The 18010-nt window shown below is 38.5% G+C and overlaps 2 protein-coding genes and 1 pseudogene across 3 annotated transcripts; 1 reads left to right on the forward strand and 2 right to left on the reverse strand.

Annotated features, from left to right (window-relative positions):
* Positions 1-181: 181 nt before the first annotated feature.
* On the reverse strand, positions 182-6256 carry LOC148198548 (uncharacterized). Its single transcript, XM_088115844.1, has 3 exons — positions 6203-6256; positions 3215-4222; positions 182-526 (listed from the first exon to the last, which is right to left on the reverse strand). Exons 1-3 carry the CDS (start codon positions 6254-6256, stop codon positions 182-184), a joined length of 1407 nt encoding a protein of 468 aa, XP_087971970.1.
* A 3694-nt stretch (positions 6257-9950) lies between these two features.
* Positions 9951-12420, forward strand: LOC148198549 (uncharacterized; annotated as a pseudogene).
* Positions 12421-13318: 898 nt separating this feature from the next.
* LOC148198550 (cyanogenic beta-glucosidase-like) lies at positions 13319-17737 on the reverse strand. Of its 2 annotated transcripts, XM_088091627.1 has the most exons (6): positions 17129-17737; positions 15534-17052; positions 15304-15419; positions 14956-15225; positions 14726-14828; positions 13319-14374 (listed from the first exon to the last, which is right to left on the reverse strand). In XM_088091627.1, the coding sequence occupies exons 2-4, from the start codon at positions 15615-15617 to the stop codon at positions 15159-15161; spliced, it is 267 nt and encodes an 88-aa protein (XP_087947753.1). In that variant the 5' UTR covers positions 15618-17052; positions 17129-17737; the 3' UTR covers positions 13319-14374; positions 14726-14828; positions 14956-15158. The 2 variants fall into 2 exon arrangements, with proteins under 2 accessions (XP_087947753.1, XP_087947754.1); XM_088091628.1 differs by having other exon boundaries at positions 13319-14379; positions 15534-17737.
* Between the last annotated feature and the right edge of the window lie 273 nt (positions 17738-18010).

The raw sequence follows: 18010 nt of genomic DNA on the forward strand, positions 1-18010 counted from the left end.
AACTATTTTCAGGGAAAGAGTTCAGCCACATCTTAGCATTACCTCCCAAGGAGAATGGGAATAAGTTGAGCCTTATTGCCTCATCTGGCACTTGATGGATTTTTACAGTGTTGCAAATTTCCAAGAAAGTTACCAAATGATTATAAGGGTTCTCGTGTGATAGGCCATTGAACTGATTACTCTACACCAGATGGATGAGGGCTGGCTTCATTTCCATGTTCACAGCATTTACCCGTGGTCGAGCAATACTATTAAAGTGGAGTGGCCCTGCGAAAGTAGAGTAGTCTTCCAATGTGCGCCTTGCTTGTCTATCACCGTTATCATTCATGTTGTCAGCCATATCCCCCATTTCCTGATTAGCTGTGGGAGAGTTTGGTCGCTCAGAGATTTCAGGTGTGGGAGAAATGTCTCTTGATGTCCTGTTTTCTCTCCTTCTTCGGCTATTGTTTCTTCTTGCTGTCTTTTCAACTTCAAGATCCAATAGAAGAGGTTCAGATGATGGTGTGCTTCTAGTACGAATTTTTCTCTGCATTCACTAAAAACAACACTACTAGAGCACAAGGTTAGCCACAAATAAAAGAAAACAAAAATTATTCACAGTAAAAAGAATATAAGAATAAGAATAAAGCCTAAGTTGGTTAAGAATTACACAAATAAAGTATTAACACTGAATCCCCGGCAACGGCGCCAAAAACTTGTTAACTTTCTGGCAAGTGTACCAAATTGTTCTAAGTAATAAACCGGTAAGACCGGATATCGTTTCCCAAGAGACTCGTGTAACACTTTACAACCGTATAATAGTTTAACTCACTTAGACTAAGAATAATCTTTTTTAGTATAACTCAAGTACAATAAAATTCCAATTCATGTATATGTGATAAAATGAACTTCTTAGAGGCTAAAAGATTGAAAGTGGTTAATGGATGATGAAACAATATGGATTTGAGATGTTGGAGAATGATTATAATTACTACACTATCATGCAAATGCAAATTACTACTTCTTCACTTAATTGCTTTTGTCAACCTTCCTATTATACTCAGACCCAACCCCTTGGTAGAAAGAGCCTAGATTCACTTTTGCAGTCCCAATCCCTTGGTAACCTAGAAAGTTCATCTGCATTACAATTAGAGGTTTAAGACAACTAAAGGGTCAAGCTCTATCCCTAGATACAATCCCCTATAGGTGTTAATTCCAGTTCCAGATCCACACAATATTTCCCAATATCAAGCAAATCTAAGAATCATGCTATGGTTGATCAAGTCACAACAAGCTTTAAGAGAAGGAAATTAAACACTCACAATCAAATGTAAGAAGCTTAAATTCATTAAACTCAAGTGCATTTACATGAAAGTTTCGTAACTACATCATTCTCCAACAAATTGAAATTAGTTCTCCATAGTCATGGAGAACTTGAGCTTACAATGGAGAAAAATGGAAGAATGGGGATCCAAGGAGGAAGAATGGAGAGTTCCCACTGCCCAAAACCAGCTCCCTGAGGTCCAAAAAATGGTGTTCCAAGCTTCAGCCGCCAAGAAGATACGACCCTCAGTTTCAGACTGCTTTAAATAGATCTAGGGTTCCAGGTCAGCAGAGGTCGCGCCCAGCGCCCCTACTCACTCGCGCCCGGCCGCGAAACTCTCGCATTAGGTCGCGCCCGACGCCCCCTATGTCGCGCTCGGGCGCGAGGCTTGCGCAGAAAGTTGCGCCCAGCCCCCTTCTTCTATGGCGCCCAGGCGCGAACTTCCTTCCCTGCTCCTTCAGATCCTGCTTTTGTATCTTTTCCTTGGCTCCCTTTCTTGATAATTAAGTACTTCTCCAATATACGCTAATTGCCTACAAATTTGAGGAATTAATGATGAAAACTTATATGTAAAGCAAACACTAACTTATTCACAAACTTAGATAAAAATGAAGGATTAAACGTGTTTCAAGCTTCAAAAGGGTTGATTTGGTACAAAAATTGGTTCAAAGATAATGGTAAAAATTACCGTTATCACAACCCCAAATTTGAAATCTTGCTTGTCCTCAAGCAGAAAAATGAATGAAATGGCTTGAATAAACAACTCAAATCTAATGCTTCATCACTCAAGAAGAGTAAAATTCAATCATGCTTGCTCATCATGTTGACTTGATTTTTGTCACAAGAAGTGAAGCTTTCACTGATGGTACTCACAAAATTACAAAAGAAATCCGCTATGTTCTATGAGGGACCAACACACATTGCAATAGTATTTTCTTAACTAACATGGAACCCTTCCTCTGAGAAGACTGTTTCTCTCACTTTCAAAGGTGTATGGGAATGTGTGTCTCTCACTCAATCATCACAATATCACACAATTGAACTTTGCCTTTCATTTCTCCTACAATGAACACAATTACCTATAAATTTGCATTACAAGAACATTCAAGGCTTTACTTTGGTTGGGCTAAGAAGGAGTTTTGGTTTTTCTAGGTAAAACAAATACCTTTAACTAAGAGAGCATTCACTTTAGCACAAGATAACAAAGTCGTCTCTTATACTTCCACCAATTGTACCAAAATTTTACTTCTTTTTCCTTTTTGTAGTTTTTTTTTATTCTTGTTCTTTTTCCTTTTTCTTTTCATTTCTCTTTTTGACTCTTATTGTCATTTTTCTCTTGTCACCTCAAATACCCCAAACTTGAACCATTTTCCTGTTCCACATTTGAATGCTCATCTTAGCTCAAGGTAGAGGGATCACAAATTTTTCAAATTACTTTTTAAGGTTCATGGATGGGCTTCATACGGTTACAATAGGCTTTGGGTTCAAAAACTTAAGACAAGATGGGAGAACAAGACAGCCTTGATCATGTGTACTATACAAGCAAATGATTCCATTCAGAGAAAATCAGGCAAAACTCAATTGTGCTTCTAAAGTGATATCATTCAATAATAATTCTGGAGCACAAGATCTCACTAGGTTACTCAGGTTTCCATATTTGTTTTCAAACACAATGCCATGCACATTAATCACAAGAAAAATAGAGCATGAAATTCATTCAATCGAGAGTAACCACACTATGCAACTTCACAACTCAATCCTGATTTCTCAAAGTCTCACAGAGTAAGAGCAAGCATAAACGATTTCTAGTCAAGTCAAGTTCCAAACATTTTCATCAACTTATTCATTCAGCCAAGTTCAAAATTTAACCAAAAGTTCTAAAAATACGAGTGCTGAAATTAAATTAACTACGGAAATTAAAGCATGAAAAGAAATGAAAGAAATGATTGCTGCCCCCTTCTTTGTCTCATCTCCTCCAGAATCACTCTCTATGTTCTCTTCAGTGGCTTCCTCCTCATCTTCTTCTTCTTCAGATTGATCTTCTTCCATTGCTTGAGCTCCAGAGGATGTTCCAGCTCCCCCATCAGTAGGGGTCTGGTCTCCAGGCCACGCTACTCTGGCAGCATACTCCTCTGGAGTCATGAAACCTGGGTGAGAGGAGGCGTAGACATGACGCATCATGTCTGCGTGAGCGAGGCCCATCCTGTTGATTGCTTCAAGCTTAGCATTGATCACAGCCAGCCTCATATCATACATCTGGAAGGGGTTTTGTGGGTCGGCTTGATCAGGCTGGGCAAGTGGGTCTGGACGATTATTCCTATGCGGTCTTGGTGGCTGGGGTGCAGGAATGTGTTGACCCTCCTCATCAATTAAACAGTATTGTAAATAATAGGACCGATCGATTGTTTTCCTTGGTCTCTCAAATGGAGGAGTAGAAGTGTCCACCCCAGCAAGCTCACATAGGTGAGTGATCAGAGATGGGTGCCCTAGTGGAGTGTTGGTGAGTGCAGTATGGGCACAATCATTGATCTCATGTGCAATAATCTGACCCACATTGATTGGTTGGCCCTGCAGTATAAAATAAAGGAGAATTGCTCTACTCACATTGAGGTCAGACACATGGGAGCATGGAGATATGCTTGCATGTATGAATGCCACCCAATATTTTGAGAGAGGTGTTAAAAAGGAACGCTTGATGTGCAATGGTTGTTCTTGTCTGTTCCTATGAAAGTGGCCTCTTGGAAGGCATAAAGTCCTCTCAACCTCTTGGTAATCTATCCCTTCAAAATCAGTCCTGAGTGCTTCTGAATAATGACATTGTATATTGCCCCCTGGCCACTGAGTGTTGAAGAAGGAGTTGATTGTGTTTGCATCAAAGGCCACATGCCTCCCTCTCACATAGGGGGCGCCGGGCGCGAGCTTCTCGCATTAAGTTGCGCCCGGCGCCCTCTTGGTCGCGCCCGAGCGCGAGGCTTGCGCACAAAGTTGCGCCCAGCCCCCTTCTTCTATGGTGCCCAGGCGCGAACTTCCTTCCCTGCTCCTTCAGATCCTGCTTTTGTATCTTTTCCTTGGCTCCCTTTCTTGATAATTAAGTACTTCTCCAATATACGCTAATTGCCTACAAATTTGAGGAATTAATGATGAAAACTTATATGTAAAGCAAACACTAACTTATTCACAAACTTAGATAAAAATGAAGGATTAAACGTGTTTCAAGCTTCAAAAGGGTTGATTTGATACAAAAATTGGTTCAAAGATAATGGTAAAAATTACCGTTATCACCTACCCGATGGCCCTGACCTTGTATTTATCAGTTGTCTCATGGATCTAATATGATACAGGCCTAATAAAATATAAATAGACTTACATTAAAATTCGGTCGGTTTCTCATAAACAGCTGATAACAGTTGAAAAACTGTTATTTTTAGACTTAATTTTGACCTTAAAGACAACCTTTATGACTTAGAAACTAGCTTGTAATCATGTTTTGGAAATAAGAGAGTTTGATGGGTTTTATGCGTGGTTTTCCTTGTTTTTGCAGGTTTTAAGATGAAATGAATGGAAGAAGTGAAGAAGCAATAAGTTGGAGTTAGAAAAGGAAGAAAAAATGCATAAAAGAAGACCCGCAAGCACCGCTCAGCGGAAATTACCACTGAGCGGCACTTTGAAGTCCCGCAGTCACCGTTGAGGGGAAAAACAGCAACTGAGCGTCAAATAGAAGAACCGCACTTACTACTGAGCGGTAATTACCACTGAGCCCCATTTTAATGGGCCTTGGGCCACCTTTTTGTAATCTTTAGGAGTCTATATAAGGTTTTAGTCAACCTAGGGTTAGTATCTTTTGGCAGAACGAAGCAACATAACACTTTCTTCACCCCTTTGAGGAGGATTTTGGATGCTTAAGCTCCACTCTTCAAATTCTAGGGTTCTATCTTTCATTCTTTCATTAATTTTCATCTAGTTTCACCGTGATTATGGTGAACTAAACCTTCATTCTTGTTGGGGAATCAATGTAATCCTTTGAAACTCTCATGTATTGAATTAGTTCTTTAATCCATATGCTTTCTTTCATTAATTGTTAGGGTTTTTCTTCTATACTCTATGCATGCTTTGTTTAATTCATTCAATTGCATGATCATTGGTGTTATTTGTATGGACACATATAGATAAATCTACACATGAAGAAATTCTCCCAATAGTACTATTGCCTAGACATAGGGATAGGAGGATTGGTTGCCTTTAAGCTTCTGTGCGAATGTAATGCATGAATAATTGCTAGGGAGATAAGACATTGTAAACTAGTGATTGGGAGTAGGCTTTCTTCACCAAGACATTGGGTTTAAGGTAAATTAGAAAGTGACATTAACATTAATGAAGAAGATGAATTCTTGAATACATGAGAGTGGATAGGATGAATTGAAAACCCCCATCAACATTATCATTCCATATATTTCAATCACGTTTTGCTTCTTTTGTTCAATCGATCAATACATGCATTCATATTTTCTTTTTAGTATTTGCATTTAAATCTACAAAAACTTTGTTCACAAGTCTAATTTAATCAACAAATCACATAACTATTTAGGTCGTGAGTCTTTTGGGAAACGATACTTGGTCTTACCATTTATTATTACTTGATACGATTCGGTTACACTTGCCGAGGGTTAACAACAGCATATCCAATATCTTTAACTAGATATTTTAGATTTGGTGTTGACCGAACGGTTAATAATTAGTAACCATTCGGTAAACACTATATCCGATACATGCCCCCCAAGTTCGAGTTAATAGTTCGGCTTTTAGCTATGATTAACTATAGGACTTATGAGCTTGAAAGAGGCCGAATAGTTTGTGCGTAGGATGTTGTCACCTGTATTGAGAAGTCGAAAGGCTGAATACCTGTGAGTGAGCCTTCATCTGGGGACTGTCTTTACTATTCAGTTTATAGTCCATGAGGGACTGTATTTACCACTCGGTTTATAGTCCATGGGGGACTGTATTTGATTTATAGTCCATGGGGGACTGTCTTCGATTTATAGTCCATGGGAGACTGTCTTTGATTTATAGTCCATGGGGGACTGTCTTTGATTTATAGTCCATGGGGGACTGTCTTTGATTTATAGTCCATGGGGGACTGTCTTTGATATATAGTCCATAGGGACTATCTTTGATTTATAGTCCATGGGGGACTATCTTTGATTTATAGTCCATGGGGGACTGTCTTTGCCATTTGGTTTTGAACATAGGAGTTTGGTTTGGAACGTTCCTTGAGTTTTTTGGACGGCCCTGTAAGGCCGATTGGCCGAGTACCTGTGTGGCCGAATGGCCGAATACCTATGAGGCCGAATGACCTAATAGTTGAGGCCGAAGGGTCGAATACTTGTGAAGCCGAATGGTCGGATTCCTGTGAGGCTGAACGGCCTAATACCTGTGAGGCCGAACGACCGAATTCTTGTCAGGCCAAACGACCTAATTCCTACGAGGCCGAATGGCCGAATGGTTGAACACTTAATGCCAAATTTGGCTAAGTGGTGAGTGCATCATTGGACCCTTAATAAATCTTGAACAATATTATAGTATGGAATTAAGATATTTAAATTAAATCATGTAAATTAAATAATAAAATGAATCTATATCAAAATAATTATTTGTAAAGCCGTAGAAGCTTGTTGACGTTGATGACGAGACTGCATCCTTGTCTGGTTTCTTGTGGTTATAAGGGATGCCCCCGGTCCCACGGCGGGCGCCAAAATGTTTTGGTGAAGATTTTTGTGGGACTGAGACACGTAACTTTGCCGCTTCTCGATGACTTTGCCGCTCGCTCTCCTGCAATATAGACCGCACACTCGTCCTTTGATGGATCGCTCACGCTTCTTTGATTTGCACTGTTCGTTCTCCTTCACCAGTAGAGAGGGGGAGGTACCTACAAAGGCACTCTGACGCTCAAGTTAGGCGTCTGTTGAAGGAACTGTTGCTCCTAGATGAATATTATGGTAATTGAGTATTATGAACTCAGTAGAGTGTGCGTAGAATGTGAATGGAACGTTTTGGAGTGTGAATTGAGCATACCTGGCTGATGGCTCTGACCTTGTATTTATAAGTTGTCTCATGGATCTAATATGATACAGGCCCAATAAAATATAAACAGACTTACCTTAAAATTCGGTCAGTTTTTCAAACACATCATATCCAATATCTTTAACTATATATTTTAGATTTAGAGTTGACCTAACGGTTAATAATTAGTAACCGTTCAGTAGACACTATATCCGATAGAATAATTAAATTACAAGCTTTCCTTACCTCGAAGCCCAAAAAACTGCTATGCTTCTATAGTATGAACTGACTCTTGAGAGTTCAAACCGAACGCAACTAAGTCTAGGCCGAGTATTAAGACTCTAGGCCGAACGACATTGGAAACTGACGCAGTAGGACGTCCAATAATACTTTCTGAATGAATAGTACAAAGAAATCGCACGTCAATGTATAACTAACTATTTATGAGTCAAACATCAAAGGAACCCGTTGTCAGTCAAATACTGAACAATGTAGAGAGCGACCGCTACGCATTGTGGACGAACGCTCTCATTATAAAGAAAAATTTCGGAAATAAGAAGAACCGCTTAGTGTAAGACTAAGCACTTTGAACGAGCGCTTGGTGTAAGACCGAGCACCACTTAGTACGAGCGCATGGTATAAGACCGAGCACTACTTAGTACGAGCGCATGGTATAAGACCGAACACTACTTAGTGTCGCAACCGGAATCGCGACGGGACGACGATCCAAAAAGAAAACTGGGTTTTGAAAAAGAGATTTGGAGTCGCCACCATAGTTTATTATGGGAAACTACGGAAAAACCAAAAAAAACGATAAGGCATGGTCTAGGAAGAACCAGATCTTGGGTTCGGGAGTCGGTTACGTGTAGGGAAGATGTTAGCATCCTACAACGCCTACCCTTAGGCAGTACCTTTAACTAAATACACGAATATGATGTGGTTTTCTAAATGTTTAACTATCCCCTAAAATAAAATTCTAAATAAGTAAAATATATTTTTTTTAATTTTTTGGGCCCGACAAGGATTGACCTTGCTCCTACGTATTCTAATTCAAAATGAGAAATCAGGGTTACGTAGTTCTTTTGGAAACTGTTTGAGAAATTCGTTTGGAAATTATTTGAAAATTTGTTTTGAAATGATTTTGGATTTTTGGGTAGTGAACCTGACAAAGACTAGCCTTGCTCCTACGTATCTCCACTTTTGATGGAGAATTAAGGATCACGTAGTTCTGGGTTAAAAGATTGTTTGTTGTTTGAAAAGAAACAGATGTTTTTAAATTTTCTGAAGATTTTATGTTTTTGAGATTTTTGAGAAAGGAAGGTAATGAGCATTAGGCCGACACGGACGGTCACACGAGTACTCATACCATTATTTAAAACTTTTTTATATTAAGGATATTGAGTACTAGGCTGATGCGGACGATCGCACGAGCACCCATATCCCTACTTAATGTTATGTAAACAAGAGAGAAAGGTATTGAACACTAGGACGATGCGGATGATCACACGAGTGTCAACCTTTAAAACATATTTTGTTATTTTTATTAAAAGAGAGGGAAAAAGGTTTTTAGCACAAGGACGACATGAGTGGTCACAGGTGTGCTTAACCTTTAAAACGTATTTTTTAATTTAAGAAAGAAGGGAAGGTTTCTAGCACAAGGACGACGCGTGCGGTCTCACGTGTGCTTAACCTTTAAAACGTACTTTTGTAAATTTTATAAGAAAGAAGAAAAGGTTTTTAGCACAAGGACGACGCGAGCGGTCTCATGTGTGCTAAACCTTTAAAGCGTATTTTTGTAAATTTTATTTTTTATGTGTATATAAGTAAAATTATTATATATATATTTTGAAATAAGTGGATATTTAAAAGAAATAAATAAAATAAAATAAAATAAAGTAATAAAATAAAATAAAATAAAATGAAATAAGATAAATAAAAAGGCAAATAAATAAGTAAATAATAAAAAAAAACAAAATGGGGGTGCCAAAATAAAAAATAAGGTGTCGAACGGTTAGTCAAAAAGCTTTTTAAGGATAACGAGCAGTCGTTTGTTTGGATGCGATCGTGTGGTCAGGGCTTAAAGCTTAAGGTTAACGATCGGTCGTACGAGCGCTCGTTGGTGAGAAGTTGGTCAGTCGAGAAAGGCTTATGGTTAACGAGCGCTCGTTGGTGAGTAGGTTGAACGGTCAGTCGACTTAAGGTTAATAATTACTTTCTCTTAGTTCTTGTGAATAATTGCTTATAAACTCTTCTTTCTCTTTAAGAGTAAGCAATGTGGGACTTTCCATAGCTTGGTCTTAAAAAGAATAGAAGAGAAAGTGAGCAGTTTTAGGCGTGTAGGAGTTAGGAAGCATAGCTAGTGTTAGTTTTTGAACTCTAGGAGAGCTAGGAAGCTTATAAACCCTTTTGGAATGAGAGAATTAAGCAATGTGGGGCTCCCATGCACCTAGGGACGTTGCAGCTGCTGCTGGACAGAACTTGGAGCCTTCCAAGTCCCACATCTCTTGAAACTCGTCACCAAAGTCATTCCAAAAGCTATATAAGCAACCTAGGGGTTCTTTTCTGTAGACAACTTTGCATTGAATGAAATTTGAGTTGAATTGCAATCTTGCATTCTTCTTTGAGATAGAATTCTGTCTCTAAAGTCCCAAATTTGGGCAGGCCTTATCTTGCTCAAGCAAGTGGTGGTCCTCTTCATGATGCTTATCTTGGAAGCTTGTTCAAGTGGCGCATCTTCATTTCCTAAGTTTCCTTTTCTCTAATCTCTTCCATTTTTAATTTCTCTTCCATTTCTTAAATGTCATTTAGTATATTCTCTCTAGGTATGCACTTCCCCATCATGTGGTATCATGAGCCTTAGGTTTTTGATCTCTTAGGAATTGCATGCTAGAGTAGAATAGCTTAGAAATGTTCATTTTCGCTGAGCCAATTTCTGTCTCGCCCAGCTTCTGCGTCCCTGTTACAGTCAACTTGTATGATTTAGTTTAGCTTCATTTCTTGTCCGTTTTCCATGAAATTTTTTTTCCTAGTTTCGTCTGGATGTCTAGTTTCATGAACAATTTTTACTTTTCTCAAATTCGTTCTGTACTGTTCCCAGTAAATTATTTTCTCAACTGTGTTCATCCAGATTTCTGCTGTTGAATTAATACTCCACTGTTTTGCTTTGTTGTTGGCTGTTTGGACATTTTGGTGGCTGGAATTGCTCCCTGGACGTTGCTACACCCTCTCAATACTCTTAAGAAAGGAATCAACACTTCAAATCAATGCTTTGAGGGACTAAACCGTGGCTGTCCAGAGCCTTGTGCAAGTAGACATTTCATCAAACAGCAACAATGCTATTGGAGGTCTTCAGCAAGTAGGTGTCCTATTTCCTTTTGTTTGTTTGTTCCAGCTATTAATTCTTTGTCTTGGCTGGATTGTATGTGTCTTTATTAATTGCTTAGCTTTTAATTGAGTCATATGTGTTTCCTCTTTAGGAGTTTTCTAGAGTATTTTTCTGAAATTGCATAGCTAAGAGTAAATTTTACATCTCCTTGGTGGTATGCTGAATTGAGCTTGATCTTTATAGGATTTAAGTGTGTGAACCTTGCTTATATGTTCTGTATTCATAGAGGCATCCATCCATTCTATTTGGCATATTAATCAAACACACTTAATGTGTTAAACTTAGCTTGGCCGAGAACATTCTTGCAAACTGCACCAAAACAGCAAAACAAATTTTTGGTAATTGGTGTGCATGCTTGCTAGCCGAGACATCTTCCTTGTGTTTAGTGTGTTTGAGCATTGTTTTCAAGCCTCTTTTCTCATTTAAATACAGAATATATTGGTTTGAGGTTTGCCAAAATTATTTCCAGCATTAATTTGGTCTTGCTCTTCATGTATACTTAGTATGTTGATGTATATTTGCTTCTTGGTTGTGTAAATTTCTTTGCTGTCTTGTTCATTTTGTGCCACTGTTTTGACTCCATTTTCTTGCTGTTTTGTCTTCATAAAATCATTAGAGTGTTGCCTCCTTGTTTTTGTGCCAAGTTTCTTGATTTTTTAGGTTCCATTTTCATCATTTGTCTTGTAGTTTTCATTCTTTCTTTGGCCTCTACCATGTGTTGTCTTGATTTGGCTTCTTTGCATTAAAGTGGATTGTACATCTTTCCATTTGCTTTGGACTTGAGTTGGTGCTCTCAAAGTGGACTTGTGAGACATTTTACTATCTTAAAAGAAGGGTGCTGCCCTTTCCTTGTTTTTTGAGACACTGGCCGTGAGTTTTGAGTCGTTTCCTTCCATTCTTTGAGTGAAACTGTGAGCTGTTTTGTGGCTGCTGCTTTGCCTTGATTTTTGGTTGTTTCTAACCTGTTTTGTGTGTAGCTTGCTGCTGTTTTTTTTTTAACATGTCTGCAGGTTCCAGCCATGCTTCATCTCATGGAGATAACAACCATGGAAGCCCTTCTAGCAAGTTTGATGTGATGAAGGCCTTCCAACAAATGCAACATCAACTTGATGCTATGAGCAAACGGTTAAACGCGGAAACAAAGGCTAAAGGGAAGCAATCTCATGGTCATGATCATGGTTCCTACAAGAAGAAGCAAGAAGCTAGAACCATAAATGTATACCTTCCCTCGCCAAAGAAGCATCAAGAAGATAAAGCTATGGACCAAGGCCTTACACTACCAAAGTTGAACTTGCCTACTTTCAAAGGGGAAGTCGAGCCGTCTATTTTTTTAGATTGGATAGCTAAAGTAGACCAAATTTTTGATTTATATAGTGTAAATGGACCTTTGCGTGTAAAGTTAGCTTGTTTAGCTTCAGAGGGATACGCCAAACAATGGCTAAATAGGAGATACTTAACCATGGCCTCACCCGCGAGTACATGGGAACATTGCAGGGACATTTTGTACCAACGTTTCGTACCTCCATACTACCATAGGGACCTCTTGATTAAGCTCCAATGGCTTACTCAAGGTAGACGAAGTGTGGAGGAGTATGCTCGCGAGCTCGAAGTGCTCCTACATCATACTAACCTTAAAGAAAATGATCATGCAAAAATAGTTAGATTTATTAGTGGACTTAATAGCAACATCCAAGATATAATTGAATTCCATGATGATGAGACTTTAGATGTAGTGGTTCATAGAGCCATGAAAGTAGAGAAGAAACTCTTGAAAAAAGAAGCTTGTGAAAACAAATTTTCCAAATCTTCAAGAGATGTTTTCTACAAATCCTCATCATCAAAGGATAAAAACAAGGATGTTTCTAAGGAGCCCACTAACAAATCGTTTTCTCATTTTTCTTCTAATCATTCCTCTTCCCCACCTAAATCTTCTTCTAGACCAAGTCACATTAAATGTTTTAAATGTTTAGGACATGGTCATATAGCCTCTGCCTGCCCCACGAAAAAGGCAACATGCATTGAGGGTGAAGTAATTGTGACTAATGAGTCTACGTCTTCCTTAACTTCACCAACCTATAGCTCTTCTTCCTCATCAAGTGATGCCAAAGAGAAGGTCATGCTTACTTGTTTAAATGACGACAGAAAAGAAAGAGAGGAGAGAGTAAAAGAAGAGACTGAGAGAAAAGAAAGAGAGGAGGGAGAAAAGAAAGAAAAAGAAGAACTTGTGAGAGAAATAGAGAAGGACAAAGTCTTAGTCAAAAAGGAAGTGTTACTGAAGGCACCATCCACTCCCATCATTCAAATAGATCTAAACCATCACAGGGGAGTTTTTCAATCCTTCTACTTTTCTCCTTTTACTAAGTTTTCTTTCTTTGTTCCAAAAATATTTTGCACAACTTTTTCACCTCCCTCTTTCCTTCTTTCCAACTATTCCATAAACATTTATGAAACATGTCATGAGTTAGTGTTACCCCTTTGGGTCCATTCAACTCAAGACAAAAATAATTTTTTCTCTAAAAATGGTCTCCTAGTTTTCACCACTAAATGCAATAAAAATATCAGGAGACTTTCTTTTACTATTACTTGTTTATATACATTGATTGGTCAACATAAATTCATTCACAAAATGTTTAATGATTTTTGCAGATTGACATTTGATCTAGGAGGAGTTGCTTTGGTTTATACACGAAATAAGTCACTAAATCTCTCTTTGTTGCAGGCTTTTCAAGATTCGAGGTCGAATCCTCTCCAACCTGGGGGGATGATATGATCATAAATGGGTCAAGTAGTGAAGAGTTTCAAAGTGACAAAAACACAAAAAGAGTACAATAGGTTTCCTTTGGGCGTGTATTTGCCTTTTGATTTCTTTCTCTTAGTTCTTGTGAATAATTGCTTATAAACTCTCACTACAAAAAAGAAGGGCATTACCGAAGGCCAGAAGCCCTCGGAAACAGCCCAAAACCGTCGGTAAAAGGTAATTACCGAAGGCTTATCGACGGCCAAAGAGCCCTCGGTAAATCCCTTGTCGCTAACATTTACCGAGGGCTTTCGCCCTTCGGTAATTACCGACGGCCAAAAGCCTTCGGAAATTACCGAAGGCTTTTGGCCCTCGGTAATTACCGAAGGGCAAAAGCCTTCGGTAATTTCCGAGGGGCGAAAAAAAAAACAAGGCGCTAGGCTGCTGCAGAATGTGATGCTAGAGTGTTAAACATATGGTTGAAAATTAAGAGATATTATACAATAAAATCAAGAGATATAAACCTCAATCTAGATTATGTATTTTACTACTACAACTTGAAGAGAACCAAAACCAATCATAACAAATAATTAACGTGTTGCCTTCACTATGTCTACAGGAATGTTTGAACCAGAAGCAAAAACACCAATCATAACAAATAATTAAAATTCAACCTCAATAGTCAAGCATGATCAAGTTCAATAATGCAGAGCTGGAATGGTAGGAAATTCATTATGGATGACATGAATAAAAAAAAACTCACAGGTTGTAGATTTTTGAACTAAAGTTAGCACTTACAGCTGCCTGAAAGTTCCCTATTCAACCAATATTCTGTTTCAGCTCCTCTTCCTAAAGATGCTACCTCAAATGAATAAGGTCTCTAAGTTGGAAACTGCACTACAACACTTAAGATCAGCACAAACCAACAATATAAACATCAATCCAAATTTTAACACTAAACCAATAAACAGTTAAACCAATAAACAATGTAATAACTTTAAGAAGTATTGGCAGCTGAGTGTGAAACCCTCTGTCTCAATTTAACTTCTTGCCTTGGACCAAGTGAAAATGAAGAAGGACAAGAAAATGGTAATTAAAAAATATCACAGATGACTCTATTTTAGTTTGTAGCTTTGGATCACAGGGGAAGCTTATATGAAGTGGTAAATGACCAACTAAGTATCAAACCAAAGTTTTTCAAGTAGTATAAATGGAAACAAATAGGAGAATAATAAAGTATTACCATTTTCTGTTATGTAAATTACAGGGTTTTTATACTTAATCTTGATGTACAACAATAGTTCTCTAAGTCCCCTTGGATAAACATATAGCCAAGATGAAGCAGCCTGCACAGAGATGATGTTTCCTTGTTATTTCATCATAATACAAACGACTTTATTTTACTTATGAGGTACACTGAGATGGCTAATTTTTTTGATATAATAACATCAAATGAAGAAGAGTGTTACGTACCCTTGGTCCAATGGGTGACCCGTTACGTTCAGCTGTCATAAGTCAAAAGAATTTTGTTTCCATCAAAGACAGTTTCCATTTTTTTGAAATGCAGAATAAAAGGCAGTATCAGTAATTAATTTTCTAAGAAATTATCCATTCTTTAAGGTATTTTACTTTAATTAAAGATAAAAAAAAAAGAGGATATGATGTATAATTCCTGATTAAGATTTGCAGCCAAAAGAATGCATGGTTTTTGGATACTTTCCTCTTGTAAGTGGTTGCATATACCTGCAATGAAGCCAATTTAGAAACATCAAACTAACACAGGCTCAAAGAGACAGTTTAACAACATTACTTAAACTTTACCATCCAAACATGAAATCAAGAGCTCGTTTGGCAGCTCGATCATCTAATGTGTCATTTGAGAACGGAATAAACCAGTGACAATTTAAGCTGATGCCTATCAAACCCTTTTGAAATGCCTGCTCACATTCAGAATGAACAGCAGAACATGATGTCTACTACTGACACATTCAAGCATATATAGAAAAGGGTTAAATGTTTATAAACTGGAATAAGATTTTCTGGTAGTGCACCTGATAATTGGTTTTATAAACTTTGACAGCTGCTGCATGAGCTAGCAGTTGGTAGTGTGAGCTCATGTAGGGCTCTGAGCCCATACTGTAACTCCATGGCTCATTAAAAGTAATCCAATGTTTCACTCTATCTCCAAATTCCTTGAAGCATAGCTCTGCGTAGTCTTTAAAAGCTGAATGTAATCTATTTGATGAAAAAATTGTTCTGATTTTAATCTGTGAAGTTTGTTTCTCTTTGTTCTGGTATTATATGCTAATGTGAAAGGTTCAACACATTATGTGAGCCTTGAATTGCTTCTACAAAGCTTAATGGTTTAAACTAAGTACACAGAAGTTCTTTTGGTCTTATCATTAGTTTATCATTGTGCTAAATTTCTTTGTAAGTTCATTTATGGTCTCTTCATACTTAGTTGCACCTTTTCTAGCTTAGTTCAGTTAGTTGAAAGTTCTCTGAGTCTTTTTTATTGTTAGCCAGTCATTTGAATTCCTAAAACTCGGAATTGGTGATGAGGTTGTGTCAATTTTCTGCATAATTGAATGTTGCAAAGTTAGATTTTGAATTACATTGAATTAGTGTCCATTAGCAGCTCAAACAAGTTTGTTTTGATGTTTAAATCTTGTTGAAATGGTTAAGTTCCAAGTATAGCAACATTTGTAGAAGAATCAAAAGCTAGAGGTGCATCAGACGAAATGATTTGGTTTTACCAACTACTATAGGAAAATATCAGCAGCCTTTACCAACTACTATAGGAAAATATCTTGTATATTGTGGAAAGGAAATTGGATACTTTAAGCAACCTCAACTTAGTTTATGAACGCCTTTCTTCTTCTTTCTTTCAATTAAAACTCATAATACCTAACTAACTCTCATTTCTATTTCTCTTTTTCGTATACTCCCTCCTAACGCCACCATTCTCTACTCCCCTGTTTTTCCACTTTTTGAACCTAACCATAACCTCTTCTATCTCCTTTCTCTATTTATTCACACACCATTACTCTACAGTTTCACAGCCACACACTCTTGTCTATTCTTCTTCTGTTTTCTTCACATCACCACCACACTGTGGCTCTTCTATTGAAACACATCACCCACACCTTACAGAAATAAAATAAGAAATCCTTCCACATGCATGCTCTTCCCACATGGTCAACCTATTTTAACCCAATTCTTTCTCTTTTTCTTTTTGTTCCCTCATGCATATTCATACATAAACCAATATAAACAAAGTCACTCTCATTACATAGAACTTTTCCAAACACAAGAGAAAACACAAAAGCACCATAAAACATCCACCCAAAACTCATATTCATTAACTCATCATGCATTAGATATAACTTTGTTCTCCCCTTACCTGGAATTTTCTTGAGCTTGCTAACCATTTTAACATCTTACGGTTTTGATGGTAAGAGCACTGCCGCTTCTCCCCTCTTGCTCGATCAACCACTCTTCCACTAGCCTTCAACAAAAAACCTCAACCGGAGGACCCACCCTTCATGAAAATCCTCCAAAAGAATTGACCTGCATCATAAACAACAACCCATTAACAACAATAGAGATTTGACCTACACGAAAGGGATGATTCTCGACACCCTACCTCCACAACGGCCTCCCTACACCACGACAGCCAAAGAATGTGCAGGAATCGTCATCCATTGAGAGTCTTCAACCATAATCCCCCAAACACAACACCAACCGTAGCACCAATCGCCTCTGCTCACGACACCGACGTCCTCATCACAGCGTCAATAGCCCACACACCTCACCTCACAACGATGATCGAATGACCCAAATGCACCAAACGCCTATGCTCACGAGACCAACCTGGGAAGAACCACGACCAGCTTTCAGCTTTGGGAGGGAAGAAAGAGCAATTAGGTTTTCTGGAGGAGGCGAAAAAAGGTATTCTCTGGTCTGCCAAATCGGGCTTGCTCAACCACCTAACGACCACCACCGAACATTCGCCGGGAAGAACCAGAGCTGCACCAACGACTTCAAATCGATGAAAGACCAAGGGCGGGAGGAATCGCAACAGGGACGACGAAACTACGATTTGAGAGAGGGAAATCCTAATTCTGGGTTTTAATGATGGAGCGAAATAGCGAAGGCCGTATACCGTCGATAATTAAAATCACCTCAGTATTATCGAGGGCCTTAAAGCCTTCGGAAACACACCGTCGGTAATACACGCGTTTCCTGTAGTGTCTTCTTTCTCTTTAAGAGTAAGCAATGTGGGACTTTCCATAGCTTGGTCTTAAAAAGAATAGAAGAGAAAGTGAGCATTTTTAGGCGTGTAGGAGTTAGGAAGCATAGCTAGTGTTAGTTTTTGAACTCTAGGAGAGCTAGGAAGCTTATAAACCCTTTTGGAATGAGAGAATTAAGCAATGTGGGGCTCCCATGCACCTAGGGACGTTGCAGCTGCTGCTGGACAGAACTTGGAGCCTTCCAAGTCCCACATCTCTTGAAACTCGTCACCAAA

This window comes from Vigna umbellata, chromosome 5 (genome assembly GCF_029865625.1).
Source record: "Vigna umbellata cultivar VRB3 chromosome 5, Vumbellata_1.0, whole genome shotgun sequence".
NCBI classification, from domain to species: domain Eukaryota; kingdom Viridiplantae; phylum Streptophyta; class Magnoliopsida; order Fabales; family Fabaceae; genus Vigna; species Vigna umbellata.